The sequence below is a fragment of the Dysidea avara genome, chromosome 2 (genome assembly GCF_963678975.1).
Source record: "Dysidea avara chromosome 2, odDysAvar1.4, whole genome shotgun sequence".
Lineage (NCBI taxonomy): Eukaryota > Metazoa > Porifera > Demospongiae > Dictyoceratida > Dysideidae > Dysidea > Dysidea avara.
Genome location: NC_089273.1, coordinates 37478585 through 37499911, shown reverse-complemented (window position 1 = coordinate 37499911; position 21327 = coordinate 37478585). Strand labels below are relative to the sequence as shown.

Below are 21327 nucleotides of genomic sequence, written 5' to 3'. Positions count from 1 at the left end.
GACTTCTTCTAGCTGAACTCTCTACAGGGTGATTTCTTTGTAGCTGAACTCTTTAGGTGGTGATTTCTTTGTAGCTGAACTCTCTCCAAGGTGACCTCTTCTAGCTGATCTCTCTACAGCGTGATTTGTTTGCAGCTAAACTCTCTACATGATGCTTTCTTTGTAGCTGAACTCTCTACATGATGGTTTCTTTGTAGCTGAACTCTCTACAAGGTAACTTCTTCTAGCTGATCCCTCTACAGGGCGATTTGCTTGTTGTTGAATTCTCTACACGGTAATTTGTTTGAGGCTGAACTCTCTACATGATGGTTTCTTTGTAGCTGAACTCTCTATAAGGTGACCTCTTCTATAACTGAACTCTTTACATGGTGTCTAGTTTCTACCTGATCTCTCTACAGGGTGATTTATTTGCAGCTGAAATCTCTACAGGGTGATTTGCTTGTAGCTGAACTTCTTACATTGTGTCTAGTTTCTAGCTGATCTCCACAGTGTGATTTGTTTGTAGCTGATCTCTCTACAAGTTGATTTGTGTGTAGCTGATCTCTCTGCAGGTTGATTTGTTTGTAACTGATCTCTCTACAGTGCACTTTGTTTGTAGCTGAACTCTCTATAAGGTGATTTGATCTCTCTGCAGGTTGATTTGTTTGTAGCTGAACTCTCTAAAGGGTGATTTGCTTGTAGCTGAACTCCTTACATTGTGTCTAGTTCCTAGATGATCTCTCTACAGGGTGATTTGTTTGTAGTTGATCTCTCTGCACATTGATTTGTTTGTAGCTGATCTCTCTACAAGTTGATTTGTGTGTAGCTGATCTCTCTGCAGGTTGATTTGTTTGTAACTGATCTCTCTACAGTGCACTTTGTTTGTAGCTGAACTCTCTATAAGGTGATTTGATCTCTCTGCAGGTTGATTTGTTTGTAGCTGAACTCTCTAAAGGGTGATTTGCTTGTAGCTGAACTCCTTACATTGTGTCTAGTTCCTAGATGATCTCTCTACAGGGTGATTTGTTTGTAGTTGATCTCTCTGCACATTGATTTGTTTGTAGCTGAACTCTCTACAAGGTGATTTATTTCTAGTTGATCTCTCTACAAGTTGATTTGTGTGTAGCTGATCTCTCTGCAAGTTGATTTGTTTGTAGTCGATCTCTCTACAGGGTAATTTGTTTGTAGCTGAACTGTCTATAAGGTGATATGTTTGTAGCTGATCTCTCTGCAGGTTGGTTTGTTTTAGCTAAACTCTCTACAGGGTGATTTGTTTCTAGCTGATCTCTCTACAAGTTGATCTGTGTGTAGCTGATCTCTCTGCAAGTTGATTTGTTTGTAGTCGGTCTCTCTACAGGGTAATTTGTTTGTAGCTGAACTGTCTATAAGGTGATATGTTTGTAGCTGATCTCTCTGCAGGTTGATTTGTTTTAGCTGAACTCTCTACAGGGTGATTTTTTTCTAGCTTATCTCTCTACAGGTTGATTTGTGTGTAACTGATCTCTCTACAAGCTGATTTGTTTGTAGCTGATCTCTCTTCAGGTTGATTTGTTTCTAGCTGATCTCTCTACAAGTTGATTTGTTTGTTGCTGATCACTCTAAAGATTGATTTGTTTGTAGCTGAACTCTCTGCAAAGTGTTTTGTTTGTAGCTGATCTCTCTACAGGATAATTTGTTTGTAGCTGAACTCTCAGCACAGTGATTTGTGTGTAGCTGAATTCTCTAGAGAGTGATTTAATTGTAGGTGAACTCTCTACAGGGTGCATGACTTGTTTATAGCTGAACTCTCTTTAGTGTGACTTGTATAATGTTCTGAATCTCTACAGTGATATAATTGTACCTTAATTCTCCACAGGGTGACTTGCTTCTTGCTTAACTGTCTATAAGATTAACTGTTTGTAGCTGAAGTCCCAACAGAATAACTTGTAATGTAATAGAATTCTATAATGGAGTAAATATGTTAGCTGAATGCTCTATTAGGGTGACTGTTCTATTAGAGTATCTCGATCTCGCATTTGCTACACAGAGTTGGCTTTCGAATCATAACTCAGTGGTTTGTAATCCAATTTTTCTATACTACTGCAAGGACTTTCTATGAAGATTATTCCAGCTATACACCGATTTTCAGCTCATTGCTCTTAGCGGTTTGCCTAGTAGGCGTAAAAACTAATACTTTTTTATTACTAAAAATCGATCGCGTAATTGTGACACAGGTTGGGTTTTGTGTTATATCTCCGTGGTCTTAATCTCGATTCCTTTCAAACTACCAAAAGGCACTCCTACGATGGTTACTCCATCTACATAGCAATTTTAAGCTCATTCCATGAAGCGGTTTACCCTGTAGGCGTGACAACAAATTGATCTTGTTTTACGCGAATAATCGGTCATAACTCCTGAACTATTCATCGGATTTGCACCAAATTTGATGCTAGGATGCGCCTTTGGACTCCCTTTCTGTGTGCCAAATTTCAAGGCGATCGGAGCACGAGTTTGCGTTTTATAGCAATTTTTGCAAGTGTGCGAAAAGACGAAGAAGAAAAAAAACGAAGAAAAAAACGAAACTTTGGCCGCTCATATCTCGGAAATGGCTTTAGTGATTTCCTTCAAATTTGGAATGTAGACTCCCCTAGCTGGCGGGCAACTCTGCAGCAAATGTGGTTTCAATCGGATAAGCCATCACCGAGATACAAAAGTGTGAAAATGACGTTTTCTTTCTTCCTGTCAATATACTCACGGTGTGGCGCGCCGGCTTCTTGGGCCGCACGACACACTATCGTGTGTCTTGATATTAATTTTACAACTTGCACAACTTGCACATGGCTGCATCATGATATCATTACTTTTTGTCGCAGTTAACTCTGCTTTACTTGTACATGCACTTTTTTACAGCTATAAGCTGTTTTTGGATGGGATTTTTTTTACTAAGACAAGACCTCATGTATAAGTCAGCAAATCTTACTCATTTTAACTGCAGATCTCACTCCAAGTGCACTTTCTAGGTTGAGGTCTCTCCAATCAGGATTATATATCAGCCGCTACACTTAAGAAGCAACCATCACTCTGTTACCGATGTACTGAGCTAAAGGCTAACATGTATCCTCAGAGTGACTGGCACATCCAGCAAGATATCCTGTCACTAGAACAAACCAATGGTGAACTGACCTGTACATTAAACACCTTATGTCTTTGGTAAACTTATGTGGTGTATACCTAACCCACAAAATTCCATCTTCACAATTCCACATGTTTTTCTGTAAAGCAATGAAAATAAAATATGATTATTAGGCCTTCGAAGACATTGTATGTTTGATAATTGATAATTGCTGTCAATAAGTCATCATACAGGCTTATTTATAAATTAGCTTTGTACTCATGGTTTTTAGCTTTCTAGATATCCCATCTTATGTTATTACAATTTTTGCAGTTTCAAAGCTGTGCAATTGCTTTAGCTCTGTACTCATAATTTTGTCAGCCATCAAGATGTGCAGGGGCGTAGCCAGGATTTTTGAAGGGGAGTTCCAGCACCAGTATTGAGTTACTAGAAGCAGGGGTCGCTGAGAGACTTTCAATATTTTAATAAATCAAAACTAAGCAAATTGCTATATTTTATGCAAAAAGTACATTAATTATGATGCATTAAGTGCCCCTGGGATGAAGGTAGTACTAGATAAAGTCACCTAGTGGAAACAGACAGCATAACACATAGAGACACATATAGTAATCTGTAAGTGATGGTTATATCTCACTGTGGTATAGGAGCCATGAATCCACTGATACAAATGACAATCAAAACATTATAACTATACAAATATGCATAGCATGAATTCATTTTGCATAATGCAAGTGATAAATTACTGGAGCTCTATATCTTTAAACACTGCACACCAAAGCTATAGCAGTATAAGGTCATGCTAAGTTTTGCATTTAATGTTGGAATGTCTGAAAAACTTCATATGGACATGGATATTTACATGCATGTTCTATTAGAGTATACCTTAGTGCTCTATTAGAGTATATACCTGACTGCTCTATTAGAGTATATCGATCTTCTTAACAAGTTTTGAAGAGGGCTCTGTAAATCCTTCCCTGAGAGATGAATGTAAATTTTATCAATTGTTGTACTGTGTCATTACACTATATTGCTCACTCATTTTGTCCTGCCACACTAAATGGTGTGTTAGGATCCTGCTTGCAGAAGTCTAAATTTTACAGGGGGGTTCCTAAACCCCCCGGAACCCCCCTCCCTATGCCCCTAATGTGCCATCTTTTGTTGGGATGTCCTGTCAAGATGTTCCATATTTAGGCAACAAAATCCATTGTATAAATAGCTGTTTATCAATATCAATGTTATTTCAATGTTTGCAGTTTCAAATCATGCAAAGTCTAGCTCTGTACTCATGATTTTCAACCATCAAGATATCCCATCTATAGTTGGCATTTCCTGTCAAGGTCTCCCATCTTTTAGCAGGAAAATCAGTGGGTACATAGTTGTTTATCAATATCAATGTTATTATGATGTTCGCAGTTTCAAAGTCATGCAAGGTTTAGCTCTGTCTGTACTCATGGTTTTAAGCCATCAAGATGTCTCATCTTTTTTGGCATGTCCTGTCAATATGTCCCATCTTTAGACAGAAAAATCCATGGGTACATAGCTAATTGTTTGCAGCTTTGAAAACATGAAAGTTTTCAGGAATATCAGCTAACAAGATATCCCAGGTGTTTCCTGCTGCCAAATTCCTCATGTGACCCAGTCTGGGAAAACCGGTATTATCGCCAATGTCAGCAGATTCAATTTTTCACCCAGAATACAACACTAAATGAATAAACTATCTAATTTCACAAACAAAATCAGTTAGACTTGAGTGGTCTGGCTTTGCTGGCTACTTTTCCCAAGCCCAGTGGCGATCTGTATGTGTAGTGTGGGACCTTAATGGAGCTCTGGTCAGCCTGGGGATGGCTGTACAGCTCCGTGGTGTTGAATAAATATCTCTGCTGTGGATTATTTTATTTTAGCCATTTATTGAGACCTGAATGGCCCACGACTTGGCCTAGTTCATCCCTACGCCTTCTTTTTCATTTTTTGAAAAGACTCTTTCCCTCCATCTGAGCCCTGTAACAAAATATTTGGTCCGGGTGCATAAATGGTCCGGCCGGACCACATATGTTCGACATAAATGGTCCGGCTGGACCAGCTGTGACAACAAAAATGGTCCTAACCGAGCAAAACTGGTCCGGGTTATAAAGTTAATGTCAATGGTAAAGCTAAGCCACTAGACTCACTACTTGTCATCACGGATTAGCTATAGCTCATAGTATAATATTATACTGAGTGACAAAAATAGTTGTTATAGCTACGTATACGTAGCTAGCTACCATATAACTATTGCCGTACATAGTTTCAGCCAAGTCTCTTTGACAGAGGCGTAAACAAAACCAGGGCCACTTAGGTCCCAGGCCCTGGGCAACCATAATTGTACACTACAATAATTATAATAACATGAAGATCGAGATACTCTAATAGAACAGACAACGTACAGCAGTCTGGTAAATGTTCAATAATATATAACCAGGGGCGGATTTTTGACTGCTCAAGGTACTAATCTCTTGGGTAAAGGTGTGTGAAGAAAGCATGCTGGAACTAGGGGGATCTGGGGGCATGCCCCCCTGGAAAATTTGAAAAACAGATGCTAAAATACTGCAATTTGGAGACATTTCCACATAAAATCCCTAATATTTTTTGCCTGTAGATATTTTATATACTGCCTTTAGATTATAGGTATGGCTCTCTGAAGCATTTTGTTAATGGAAAAGTTTGGGTAGGTACAGACAACTAAGAATAGGTGCATGTTAGAATAATAATGTTGAAAGTGGAAAATTTTGAAATTTGAACAATACAAGATTGAATCTGAGAACATTTTCAATGGAAATTGTGTAAGTATTGCCATACATATTAACTACACAAGTAGATGAATAAAGCCCTTTAAACAGACCAATGCACTTCATTGTATGTATAGGTGCAGGCAGATTTGGAAAAATTCCATAACAGAACCAACTACATGTTTCCAGTGAATGTTCTATTAGAGTAGTTAGCTGACTGCTCTATTAGAGTATCTCGATCTTGTACACCTTCAATGCTGATCCGGGTCCTTGTTGCATAAACTTTAGCATAAATCCACTGATAATACCTTGAAAGATGTTTATAAGGTGGTTTTATGAGTATTTGTATTATTAGTGATCATATAATTATGCTAAGACAAAATTTTATTATAATACTCAGCATACAGTATTGATCAAGTAAAGCCTAAACATGAAGGGGGGACTTCAGCCCCCAAACTTCCCCCCCCTGGATCCGCCCCGTATAACAGCTACAAATAAGCTGCTGAAACTAGCCACATGTTAAGTAACCCAAAATATTTTGATTGGATAAGAAAAAGTATAGATATGATCTATTATTTCTTTTTGCAGATAGATGTATAAGCTATGGCCTGACACTATTAATTTTGCGTAAACATGAAACCTGAAGATGTCAAAGAAGGTGTCTTTATTATGGAACCATGAAACCTGAAGATGTCCTGCGTAAACATGAAATCTGAAGATGTCCTTAAACATGAAACCTGAAGATGTCTTTATTATTTCGATTCTAATTTATAGAGTGTCAGTCAATTTTTATACTCCGGCATACATTTTCAGGAACTACGTCGTGAGCAAGGATTTAATATTTACGTTCAGTGTAGCATCAACCATATTAAATGCTTCAGATAGCTATAATTACACTGCAAATTCTCGCGCCAGCATAATTGGTGGGTGCATGCACGGCAAACTGGAGGCGGACCGTTTATGTTCAGCCCGGACCATTTATGCACTGGCATGGGTGGTCCGGGGGGACCAGTTATGTAAGCACAAGTGGTCCGGCCGGACCATTTTTGACAGCATAAATGGTCCGCCCGGACCTTATATTCCCGGACCATTTGTGCGTTGACAGCCCCCGACTCTTGGAGCTCACCTGATACAGTCAACCTCAATTCAAAAGCTATCTAAAATGGTAGGGTCTCCAATGAAAAAAATCGACGTTCACCAAACAATTTTTTTACTACTGCAGGATACTTAGCTTGTTGTACTGATATTTGAATCACTAGCTACTAATCAGAAGCCGCGAGTCTTTTAGATTAAGAAATCAGCACATTGTGTTTTCACATATTGCGTGATTTGCAATAAAAACATGGAATTGTAAGTGCAGCTTCTTGCAAAGGACTGAGTCGAACTTTCTTATTAGCTGTATGTTATCTTAAGTTGTAGTGCTGTGTAAACATGCATAGTATATAGTGGGTAAACGTCTAACTGGGTGGCTTACGATGGTTCATTTTTGCATCTGCAAAATCATGAAAAATGTGTTTAAATTGCTCTGGCTCCTACTATGAGAGAAGCCAGATCTTCCTCACAGCATGGGCATACAACTGGATGTTTCCTCAGTCCATAATGCAAGTTTGAAAAGAATCCTAAACTGTATGCTATCTGGCTGGTGACAACGAAATATTACGGTGATTTTATGAAAAATAATGCAGCCCACTGATTGTGCAATTGAAACAACTTTACTAATTTTAGGTTAATTGCAACACTAGCCACTTACACTTTAATTATATCAAACCAGATGGCACGAAGCTGCAGCTGCTTTGGTGGCAGAGATCGCTGACGTCCCAAATTGGTGACAAAATATTTCAATATTACCACCCAGATAGCATGCATCCTTGGATTCCTTCTGCCTTTGCAGTATAGACTAAGTAAGCATCCATCCATGTCACCATGTGGTGAGGAAAATCTGCACTGTTATTACAAAAGTGGTCATAACGCACCAGCACAGGTGTGATATTGCTGTCCAAACTGGCACATCTTTACAAGGGTAGTATGCACCAGCGTTGAAACCGGGTCGAGTCATCCGGGTCAACCGGGTCACATTTTCTCCGGGTCATCCGGGTCTGACCCGGTTTACAAATTATCCGGGTCTGACTCGGATTGAATCACGTGAGAAACGAAATTGATCGTTTGACGACGTGGAACCTATAAACGCTAGTCGCGTAGCTCTTTCGTGAGCCACGCCCACTTATCGCGTTACAAACATACGCTCAGCCACGCCCATTTATTAAGTGCAGTCTGTAGCATGAAACTGCGTCCGTTTCTGTCTGCAAGCTTACGTGAAGCCACGCCCACTAATCGATTAATGTATGAGTTGTATATGGTCTAGGTCTAGTCGTTATTGTTATTATTATCTACTTTACCAGTTAGGCACTGGAGGGTGTACACAGAAGGCAGAACCTGTTCGAGGTGTTTACCCATAGCCTAGGAGCCTAAGCGAAAATCTTTGAGCTAAATATCCTAAAGTGAAACGGGACAAATAAATACCTAGAAGGGGTGAAAAAAAGCCAACCCCATCGTGACTTGATCCGCAGGCCACCCAGATTCCGGCCAAGCGCCACACTCGGAGCCAACTTTGGGGAGGCCGCGCCACGCTCGGAGCCAACTTTGGGTAGTCTTGCAGCAGGATAAGTACTTTTGTGAGCCACACCCATTTTAATATATTGGAAAATTGAAATACTAAGTATGTATGAAGCCACACCCAATTGCTGTCTGTAAACTCACAGAAGCTACGTGGAAACAAACCCACTGACTGATTTTAAATTATAAACTTACCGGGGTCATCCGGGTCAGCAGTAGTGACCCGGTTTCAACGCTGGTATGCACAGCACATCAATCACACTGATAAGAGTGTGACCGTAAATTTGCAACTGATAAAAAGCACTTAATGTTTAATGCATTTAGGAGTGAGAGGCATGTCATAACATGCTATTATCAATAGTCAACCACTAATTTCAGTATTATTTGTGAAACACTGCATCATCTACAGTTTCACAATTGGTGTTACAATCCTGGAATGTAAACAATTTACAAACAGTACACAACACTATGTTTCAGTCAGCAACTCACCTACTTAAACATCTCTACTTAAACATTGTTTTCAAAATGTATTTAAAACCTATATCACCAAGCATGGAGTTTGATTGTGGGTTTTGGTTTCACTCAACCAAGGCTTACATGTTCTACAGTACGATGTGTACTGGCCCCACTGATCATTAGTGCACAGTAGGTTATCCCTTTACTGTTGTTTACATTCTGATGTCTGATGACATAATTGAATGTATTTTATTTAGCTATGAACTAATGGAAATTCATTTTGTTGATACAAACATATTATACCAGCTTTGTACATTGATCTGAACTGTCTGTGTGTAATGGCTTAGCACAAAATGAGTTTATTGGCACAATTATGTTTTAATAACACAAATTCAATGAAAGTGATACTTTGCGATCCTTCTTACGTCCCCTCAATGATACAGAATGCCACAAAATACCTCTTTTAAATGCTAGAATCATCTATGATGGCAGAGAATAGTTTTTCATGTATAAATATTGGTGTCATACACACCAATTTACAGTTACACTGCTTGTCTTGTGTGCTTTTCACACCATATCCTGAAAGTGTGACTGCACCCCAAGGGTGTGCTGCTGGTTAAGCGTGCTATGACCACCTCAGTTTTAACAGTGTGGCTTCTCTCGTCTTAGATGGTAGTTCATTCAAAACATTTTTTATGATGCTGTTTTGAAGAAAGCAACCTTGTGCAAACAATACAGCCAGACATTTGTCAATAACTATGCACGTTTGTGGAGCATAGCAAGCCTAGATAACACCTAGCAAATAAAAAAGCTCAAACTATTTCTTTGACAGTAGCTAGAAACCAGGACTAGAAACTAACCAAGCTAAGCCTAGATCAGATTCTAGCTACTGTCAAAGATATGGTTTGTGCTTTTTTATTTGCTAGGTGTTATCTAGGCTTGCTATGCTCTGCAAACATGCTTAGTTACTGACAAATGTCTGGCTGTATTAAGGTTGCTTTCTTCAAAACAACATCGTAAAAAATATTGTTTTGAACTCACTACCATTTACGACGAGAGAAACCAGATCTTCCTGACCACATGGTGACACGGTTCAAGGGTGGATTTAAGGGGGTGCTTAGGGGGCTGAAGCACCCCCCCCCATCCAAAATTTTACAATGAGCAAACTAGGAAGCTTCTCGAAGCTGTAGTACAGGTGCAGTTGCATTTTATACACATGTATGAGAAATGAAAAGATGGAAAGAACAAGGGGAATAGCTAATCTTATCCAAAAATTACTAAGAGGGGTTCAAAATTATACTCCTGGAACAAGTCTTACCTTAGAAGCTACTAAAATCTGAAATACTCTAATAGAACAGTCAACTACTCTAATAGAACATCCATCATTAAAACAATAATTTTTAAGAAGTTACCAGAGTGTAAGTTGAAATTAAATCTATTCTTCTAGACCTGTGCACTGTTACCCTCACTATTGTACCAAACATCCTGCCAGATACCAATCACTTTTGGTAAAAGATTTATACCTCTAATGTTCTATAAATTGTATAAAACATCATTAATTGAAAATCTATTCTGAAAATAACCTTTCTGTTAAATAGTTGAATTTTTTTAGGCTCTGCACAAACTTGGTTCTTGAGTTTAAATGCTTCTCTTTCAAGTAAAACAATAGTACTCTATAATAATAGTGAATTTCTTAGCATTACATGATGAAGTTCATAAGGCTGCAACATCAGAGCTGTTCACTTTTGTTTCCCTTCCCTTATTTGATCAAATCCCATGCTAAATTTGTCTAAATCTACAGGTTCTGGAGTTTGCACTATCAAATCCCTTGAAGCTCAACTTTAAGCTTAAAAGATACTGCAGCATTTATGCTGTCATGATCATTGTGTGGTGAAAAGGGGTTAGTCAATAGTCATGGCCAAAAACTAGTTGTAATTGTAGACTAGTTATAAAACAATTATGGTGATGGATGGATGCTTCACACACTAGTTGTAGCAACTTTCTTGCCACATATATAAATGTCCATGTTAACACCCCCCTTCTGAAATCCTAGATCCGTCCCTGCGGTTGGATGCTTACTTAGTTTATAATCCAAAGATGGAAAGAACCCAAAGATGTATGCTATCTGGCTGGTGATATTGAAATATTTTATGGCCATTTTGGAACGTCGGCAATTTCTGCCACCAAAGCAGCTACAGCTTAGTGTCATCCAGTTTGATATATTCAAAGTGTAAGTGGTCAGTTGCAACACTAACCCATAATTAGTAAAGTAGTTTCAATTGCAAAAGCAGTGAGCTGCATTATTTTTCGTAAAGTCACCGTAATATTTCGTCGTCACCAGCCAGATAGCATACAGTTTAAAATTCTTTTCAAACTTGTATTATAGACTGAGGGAACATCCAGTTGCATGACCATGCTGTGAGGAAGATCTGGCTTCTGTCGTAGTAGGAGCCAGAGCAACTCAAACACATTTTTCATGATTTTGCAGACACAAAAATGAGCCATTGCCGGTAAGCCACCCAGCTAGACGTTTACCAATTACTATTCATGTTTGCACAGCACAACAACTTAAGATAACATACAGCTAATAAGAAACTTCGACTCAGTCCTTTGCAAGAAGCTGCACTTACAATTCCATGTTTTTACTGCAAATCACGCAATATGTGAAAATATGATGTGCCGATTTCTCAGTCTAAAAGATTCGGGGCTTCTGATTTGTAGTGGTTCAAATATCAGTACAACAAGCTAAGAATCCTGCAGTAGTAAGGAAATTATTTGGTGAAAGTCGGTTTTTTCTTTGGGGACACTAAAAATGGTGGGAAACTTAGTTTTTGGCTACTTGCTCAGTGAATGCTCTGTAGGCTTGCATCGATTATGCCGGCATAAATTTTGGCATAATAGGGAATGAAAAGCATAAAGCATAATACTGGCATAATGGAGCATAACTGCGAGCATAATGGGGAAATTTCTGCCACAGTAAGTATAATTTCTGCTATAACAGTCACAAAGTTAAGGGCTAACCTATTATGGATTGAGAAATGATTCTTAATAACAGGTAGAAAAAGCACTACTACTAGTTTATACCCTCGACGAAATGAGTACTTTTCATTCTGGGTTTGAGTTTTATAGAACACATGCAGTCATGTGCCAACTAACATCAAGGCATGGCAAAGCGGTTTAGCTGAGCTTCAAGCATTGAATTTGTATAGGTAATCACACACATTTGAGTGCAATTAGGGAATAATTGTACGAGTAACAGTCAAAATTGCATGAGGCGAAGCCGAGTGCAATTTTGGCTGTTACGAGTACAATTCTTCCATAATTGCACGAAAATGCGTGTGATTGCCTACTAATCACATAGTGACCACCCTTCGTGGTTTGTAGTACGCATCTATCCAGTTCTACGTGGCCATTAACTTCTACCAGGTGATTGCATCATCCTTATTTGTATTACATCATTTGTTGTTGCACTTAAAAGGCTTCATGTGTCAGCAATTCTGATTGGCTACTCAAAATGTCTACATATGTTGCACTTAAGAGGCTTCTATTGTCAGCTTATTTGATTGGCTATTCATTATATCACTTTCTTGTTGCACTTAAAGGGCTTCTGTTATTCTGCTATTTTATTGGCTACTTTACAGTGCAATTACAGAAACAAGGCCATGCGATTTGGGATTAATTGCACTCCTACTATTGAGACTAATGTATGGCAAACTAAATCACTATGTGATTAGGTATTATATAACACGTCACATCGTCTGATTTGGAATAAAATGTGATATGATGATTACAAATATTGTATTGTATTGTATTGTGTACTGTACAGGAATCATGTGTGATTATTATGCACAGGTGTAATTATAAAAGTGTCCAAATCATTACAGAACTCAGTGTATGTGGGAGCATTAGCAATGTTCTGGGGTAGATTATTCCATAGCTTAATCACTGAAGGGAAGAAGGAAAATTTAAAACTGTCCACTCTAGTATTTAGTTGATTAAATAGCCACTGCGTAAAAAGGAGGGAACGGGAGTTAAACAGTCATCTGGAATATCAGCTAAACAATGAATGATTTTATACAACATTTGTAATTTTAATTTTTTCCTTCTGCTCTGCAGGGTGTGTAGATCGAGATCAGTTAACATTGTGGAAATACTGGAGAATCTAGAAAAGTCTTTATAGCAAATTCTTGCAGCAGATCGATTGGTAAACAATACAATAGAAGCTCTAATAATAATAAAATTAGTGTTGAGTCAGATAGCTAGTGAATGTCTGAAAGTTGAAAATAGTGCATGAGGCCTCTAGTGGGCTGAGGTTAATATCAAACCAGGAAAGTATTTAAAAAATCGAGATTCTCTAATAAAACAGTCAAACACTGTAATAGAACTGTCATCATGTGCAACAGAGAGAATGAGAACTATTAAGTGCTTATCCCCAGGAGGCTATTATGTTCTTGGCCTGGTGATGCAAATGCAATTTACATATTATACTGAACAGTTGCTGTCCTTTGAATATCAATTGCTACAACTCAGAAGATCAATCAGAAACAGTGCATAACATTTCTTTTGCATACAAAACTACAAAGATATTAGACAATAAAATGACTATAACTTATGATGGACTATGCATATATCCACAGACCCCCTGCTCTAATATGCCTAAAAACTCTGGAGTGCATCCAATTTCAAGCTATTGCTATTATATGTATATGTTGCAGTTGAAGTGACACTTCTCCATTTATTTTGTATCATAATTATGAAGAACTACTCTGCACAATGAAAAAACACAAAATAAAATTTCTGAAAAGCATTAAAACAAGCATATTAGGCAGACAATTGGGGAAATACCAAAAGGCATAATAGGCAAATTTTGGAGTTTAATAGACTCAAGCCTACAGGCTGTAGCTGATGGCAGCTAGTGATGCAAAATACTTTACTGTCATTGATGTCCTAAAGGGATATCACCAATGTCCCCTAGACCAACACAGCCAGCTGCTGAAAACATTCATCACACCATTTTGGAGATTCAAGTACCTTTGCACCCCTATGGAATTTCCTCAATATCAGAGTACTACAACTGTCGGATGACTGAGGCTTTCAAGGGATTGTCAGCCTTTAGATGCATGATGCATGACTTTGTCATTATATGATGGCAACATCACAGATCACATTGCACATGTGAAACGGTTTCTTCAGTACTGTGCTGAACAACACATCACGCTCATTGCAGAGAAATATAGATTCTTCTAAACAAGACAACCTTTACTGGGTTCTTGCTCTCTGACCAAGGCTACCGGATAGACCCATCCATCACAGAAGCCATTTCAAAGTACCCTGTCCCAACCAACTTAACCACACAGAACTTTGCTCCTTGAATCATTGGACTAGTGACCCAGTTGTCCTCCAGCACCAGTGCAGTCACAACTCTCTTGACACCATTCAGACCTCTGTTAAGTACCAAGAATGAATTCAGATGGTCACCTTGTCATGATACATGCCAAGAAGTCTCTCACCACTCAGGCCATCTTGGCCTTCTTTGACCTTACCAAACCCACTAGACTCAACACCGATGCCAGTCGGCAAGGGCTAGGATATGTCCTTTAGCAACCACATGGTGACACGTGGTCCTTAGTCCAAGCAGCATCCCAATTTCTTTCAGATGTTGAGTCTCGGTATGCAATAATTAAGATAGAGTTACTCACAGTTGCGTGGGCAGCCACAATATGCAAGACATTTCTAGTAGACCTTCAGCACTTCTCTGTGGTAACTGACCACAATTCATCGGTTCCCATCCTTAACAATCAAAGATTGGATGAGATCTAAAATCACAGGCTTCAATGACTCAAGTCTCGCCTAATGCCGTACAACTTTACAGCTCATTGGGTAAAGGGAAAAGGCAATAATGAGCCTGATGCCCTATCACACAACCCGGTTTCTAACCCTCAATGAGATGACTCCCTTGCTGAATATGACTGCCAACACCACCCAGAACCCTCAATTACAAGAGATCAGAATCCTTCAATGTGATAAATATGACAGCATTTGCCTACATAACCTACGTGAAGAAGCCACCAAGGACCAGAGTGTAAACAGTTGCACCACACAATCACCGAGGGCTTTCCCAACTATCGCAATCAGCTGTGGCTTGTAGACGTTACTGGAACATTAGAGAGCAACTAACCATAGATGATGGGTTTATTGTATAAGGATTTTACTTGTTGATACCGGCATCTATGCGACAAAAGGTGCTAGCCAACCTCCACAAATCACACCAAGGAGCTATGCAAACCAAAGAAAGAGCCAAATTGTCACTATATTGGCCGGAAATTGACAACGGTATTGACAATGTACTCTTTTCTCGTAAGAAGTGTCAGGATCACCTCCCATCCAACTACAAAGAGTCCATCATGCCTAATCCAAAGCCATCCTGACCATTACAAGAGGTTGCTGCAGACTTCTGCATTTATGGTGGACAGCAATATCTTATCATGGTTGACTGCGTCATGGACTGGCCAGACATTATCTCCAACCTCCACACAGCAGTCGGTTCAATCATTGACCCAGTAATTCTACCACACCACAGTTGAAGACATAATGAGGTAAGATGGTAGGCCACAATTCACCTCCCAGTATTTTAATAATTTACCAGTCAGTGGGGATATGAGCACAAGACATTGTCATCACACTACCCTCAGAGTAATGGTAAGATTGAGGCCACTGTAAAGACCACGAAGAAGATTATTGCATCATCCTGGGGTAACAGATCGGTGAAACTAAATGTTATGTGTCAGATACTGCTGCAATACCGAAACGCGCCACCATGTAAAGATGGATCGTCTCCTGCACAGAAGCTGTACAGTAAACCTATATATAAGACACACTACCAGCACACCACTGCTTGTTTTCACCTGAGTGGCAATGCAGCACTCTTGAAACTGAACAGTTGAGTGAATAATCTTTAGCACAGGAAGAGTTATATTACAACAGCCATGGTCAAGAACTCCAACATATTCAACTGGAATCCACAGTGGCTCTACAGAATCCTTGGAAAGCTTTGGGATGTATATGGCATTGATGGCAACATTAGTCCCCACCGCAGAACTCAGAGAAGACTCAGAATGGACGAGTTCTGGTATTTAATAGAAGATCTTTACAACATTGTAATACACTCACAATTGTAACACTAGCACACAGTATACAATATTATGTATGATTGTACCTTGTTTTATTGCACACTATCACATGGGAGATAACTGAATACCTCGTGGCAGATCCATTCCCTACAGTGCATTACGAGAGCATTTCCATAAATACATTGATTTAGGAGATTGAAATAGACTTGAATATGCTCCAAAATTTACCTATTATTCTTTTTGGAATTTCCCAATTTTCTGCCTATTATGCTTGTTATTATGCTTTTCAGAAACACATTATGCTTTTATTTTTTGTACTTTTTACTTTGTGCAGAGTTCTTCATATGATACGACCTAAATGGAGAAATGTCACTTCAACTGCAACATACAGATAATAGTAATAGCTTGAAATTGGATGTGCTCCAGTGTTCATCATATTAGAGCAGGGGTCTGGGGGAATATCTGTAGTCCCTCAGAAGCTATAGATATTTAATTGTCTAACATCATTGTATAGTTTTGTACGCAAATTAAATATTATGCTTGATCTTCTGAGTTGTAGTAATTGGTATTCAAAGGACAGCAAATGCTCAGTATAATATGTAACTTGCATTTACAGCACCATGCCAAAAACATATTAGCATCCTGGGGATATGGTTCTCATTATCTCTGTTGCATGCGATGACTGTTCTATTAGAGTGTTTGACTGTTCTATTAGAGATCTCGATCTTTGTGAAATACTTTCCTGGTTTAACCTCAGTCTCACTCCAGACCTCATGCACTATTTTCAATGTCTAGACATTCACTAGCTATCTGACTCAACATTAAGCTTATTATCATAAGAGCTTCTATTATATTGCTTTCCAATCGGGTTTCCAATAATCATAAGGCCCCTATTTGGTGATTATTAGTTTCTCATCCACCGCCCGCATCCTCCTTAAGCTACCGCGTGGTAAGCCATTATTTACTCTGTGCATGCTCAGAAGAACACATGATACCAAACTGTTATGATTTTTTGTTGATGAACGCTACAATGCGCTATATATCGCCAGGAGAACTGTTGTTTTCCTTAGCAAATTGTTGCAGTGCCAGTTGCAATCGTGTTCTATCAACTTCATCAAAGCTGGCAGGCTTTCAGTTGACTGTCAAAAAACAATTAGCGATCATGAAAAGTAGAATCAGCTGGTGAAGGAAATGTTTGTAGTAGGAAAGAAAGACAATTTGGACAAGGTGTGTACATCAGTGTGTTAATATTGTAAAATAATGGCATAATGGTAATACCCTCCCTCCCGCATCATAATAATTATAAAGGCTATAAGATGAGAAACTAATAATATCCAAATAGGAGCCAAATCATCATATCACATTTTATTCAAAATCAAACGACGAGACATGTTATATAATACCAATATAATTCAGTGGTTGAAAACTGTGTTTTTTGCCTTGCCTTGGTGCTTGGCACATGACTGCATGTGTCTTATAAAACTCAAAAACCCACAATGAAGTTGTCGAGGTGTGTAAACTTGTAGCAACGTAGTAGTGCATTTTTCTACTCATTGTCAGGAATTATTTCACCATCCAAAACAGGTTAGCCCTTGACTTTGTGACTTATAGCAGTAGTTATACTTATTTAGGGACCCTCCAATTATGCTGGCATAATTATGAGCATAATAGGTGCCTGAAAGCATTGAGCATAATGCTAGCATAATAGGTAGAATATTTGTGTAACACTTGTTTTTCAAAGTAGCTATCACAGAAAGATCGATATACGCTAATAGAACAGTCAGTAACTCTAATAGAACAGTCATATAGTTGACTGTTCTATTAGAGTACATCGATCTTTTTTGTAATATGCATTTTGACAAGTAAGTTTGTGCTTCAGCACTTATTATTTATCCATAAACTGGAAATCATTAACAGAGCATGAGAACTGAGGTATAAATAATTGGGCATAATTTGAGCATAATAGGTAAGTATTGAGCATAAATTTAAGCATAATAGGTAAATTTTTAGCAGTGCAGCATAGCATAATAGGTAAAATTATGAGCATAATCGGCGGGTCCCTATACTTATTGTGGCGGAAATTTTCCAATTATGCTCCTCCATTATGCCAGCATTATGCTTTATGCTTTTCATCCCCTATTATGCCAAAGTTATGCCGGCATAATCGATGCAAGCCTAGACTGAAATTGTTAGTACAGGGAATCAAAAATTGGATGGACTTCATATAGGTTTGCCTCCAACCATTGTAGTACACCACATTAAGTAAATTAATATATTATTAGGTGTATATATTGTGTAGTTCACTGTTTTTTCACTTAGGTTGAAAATGATAAAATTTCAAGTTCACTCGCACTGAAAATGAAAAATGAATCTACACCTCTTTCTAACACACAAAGTAAAATTGCAGCTTACAAACTCCCCATTAAAAAAGTTATGGTAAATGAGAGCAAGGGAGTGGCAAAATGTGTAGTTGGAACACCAATACCAAGTCGACCAGTGATTGAAAAGGTCTTAATGTTAGTTGGAGCTACAGGTGCAGGTAAAACTACCTTAATCAATGGAATGATCAATTACTTATTTGGTGTAAAGTGGAAGGATGATTTTCGACTAGTTCTCATAGCAGAAGATCTAGTAAAAAGCCAAGCACATAGTCAGACAGCATTAATTACTGCATACACAATATATCCATCTGAAGGATCACAGTTTGAATATGCATTAACTATTATTGATACTCCAGGCTTTGGAGACACTACTGGTTTAGAACGTGACAAACAAATTATACAACAAATACAGAATTTCTTTTCTATTAAAGGTGAAAATGGAATTGATAATCTTGATGGAATTGGATTTGTTGTGCAAGCTTCTCTTGCACGACTAACTATTCAGCAAAAATATATTTATGATTTAATATTTTCCATATTTGGCAGTGATGTTGTCAAAAATATATTCATTATGGTAACCTTTGCAGATGGGGGGGTTCCTTCTGTGATTGCTGCTATTCAAGAAACTAAAATTGAATGCTCAAAATATTACAAATTCAACAATTCTGCTTTATTTGCTGTTAATAAAAAGCTTACTAAAGAATTAAAAGAAGAAGATGTAACCTTCAATGAAATGTTTTGGAAAATGAGCTCTATTTCTCTACAAAGATTTTTCCAAGCTTTTCGTACAGTGAGTGGAGTGAGTCCATACTTTACCAAAGAAGTACTGCGAGAGCGCAAACAACTTGAAACTACTCTTGAAGCCTTACGACAACAAATCACAAGAGGTTGTGTTAAAATGGAGGAATTGAGAAAAAGAGAAATAGTTCATCAACAAATAGAAGCTGAAATTGCAGCCAATAAAAAATTTACCAACCCAGTAGAAATTCAAAAGCAAAGAAAAGTTAATGTTCCAACTGGTCAATATGTAACCAATTGCTTAATCTGTCATTTTACCTGTCACATACACTGTGACTATGCTGATGACAGGGATAAATACAAATGCTCTGTCATGAATGGTAGTGGAAAGGAAAATGCTTTTTGTACAGCCTGTCCTAACAAATGCTTTTGGAACAGGCATGTAAACAATCCATATAGATTTGAATTATACAGTGAAATAGAGGAACGAACCTCAAAGGAATTGCAGGAAAAGTACAAATCTGCATTGCAAGAAAAATGCAAGATAGAAAACACAATAGAGCAAATAAATTGTGATCTTCAAAAACTTGAAACTGCTGTTGCTATTGAAGTAGCAGAGCTTCAACGGGTTTTGCAGAGATTGAATAAAATTACATTAAAGCAGAGCCCACTTACACAAGTCCCATATCTAAAATTGCTAATAGATGTGGAAATGCAGCAAGCCAAACCTGGTTTCCAACAACGTATTAAAATGTATGAACATGCTAAACAGGCAGCTGAATTATTGGAGAAGGCAAAACATGATCCACAAAGCATAAGGATTCAAAAAAAGAAGGAAGAAATTGAAAAAACTGGCCAAGGTAATAGTGGAGTACATCCTTATCTAACAAAAGAAGTAATAAAAGAGCGAAAATCGCTAGAAGCTACTGTCGAAGCTCTACAACAACAAATTAGGGCTGGTTGTACAAAATTAGAGGAATTGAGACAAGAAGAAATAATTCTCCAACAACGAGAGGCCATAATGGCAGCAAACAAAGATTTTACTTATACTGTAGATATTGAAAAGCAAAGAAAAATTGATCTTCCAACCGGTCAGTATGTTACCAACTGTCTAACCTGCAATATTACTTGCCATGACAACTGCAGTTATGCTGATGATAAAGACAAGTACCGATGCTCGGCTATGGATGATGGTGGACAATCAAATGCACATTGCACAGTGTGTCCTAATAAATGCTTTTGGCAACAACATGTAAACAATCCATATAGATTTGAAATATACACGGTTACTGAAGAAAGGACTTCAGAAAATTTGCATAAAAAATATAAAACTGCACTACAAGGAAAAAATAAAGTAGAAAAAATGGTACAACAATTAAACTATTATCTTCAAACTGTTGAGAATGATCTCATCTCAAAAGTAACAGAACTTGAACAAGCTTTGCAACGGTTAAATAAAATTTCATTGAAACAAAGTTCACTTACACAGGTCCAGCATATAAACTTGCTAATAGAAGCTGAAAAACAACAAGCTAAACCTGGTTTCCAGCAACGTATTAAATTCTATGAACATGCCAAACAAGAAGCTGAAATATTGGAAAGAGCCAAACGTGATCCAGAAAGCTTATTAATAAGCATTCGAAAAAAGACGAAGGAAGAAAGTAATGAACTTAGCAAAAACCATCTAAAACCTTGGTATACATCTCTGAAGTTTTGGTGACTTACACATATAGCATATTATACATATGGAGCATTACGCATATAGAAAACATGTACTGCAATGTGTTATTATATTAAAAACACATACATACTACTTTACTAGGATGAAAATAATTCATTCCTTTTATGCTTACTTTAACTGTACATTACATATCTATACAAAAACAACCAAAGTGTGAAAAAATATGCAGGCCCAAAAAAGCATGGTGAAAACAATGTGAAATCAAAGGTTGCAGCTGAGAAATGATCTGTAATGGTAGGTAATTTTAGTAACAATGATTCAGGTGAATATGTGTTGCCTTCTCCTAGGATTCAGCACCAAATTATTGTTATTTATTTTGTGTCATTGACCTGTCATCAGTCATTTCTTGGCCACCACCTGTTATTCATGCTCACATCTTATTTCACCCTGGATTTTTGAGGGACATACCCTT

The 21327-nt window shown here is 38.0% G+C and overlaps 1 protein-coding gene across 4 annotated transcripts in view; it reads left to right on the top strand.

The window, feature by feature from the left end:
• Positions 1-21065, top strand: part of LOC136247254 (uncharacterized) — a 100329-nt gene extending 79264 nt beyond the window's left edge. For all 4 annotated transcript variants that reach the window (XM_066038881.1, XM_066038878.1, XM_066038879.1 and 1 more), the window contains one exon: positions 18375-21065. In XM_066038881.1, the coding sequence (XP_065894953.1) occupies positions 18375-20894 (2520 nt within the window). In that variant the 3' untranslated portion in view covers positions 20895-21065. The remainder of the gene's footprint in view (positions 1-18374) is intronic.
• Positions 21066-21327: the final 262 nt, after the last annotated feature.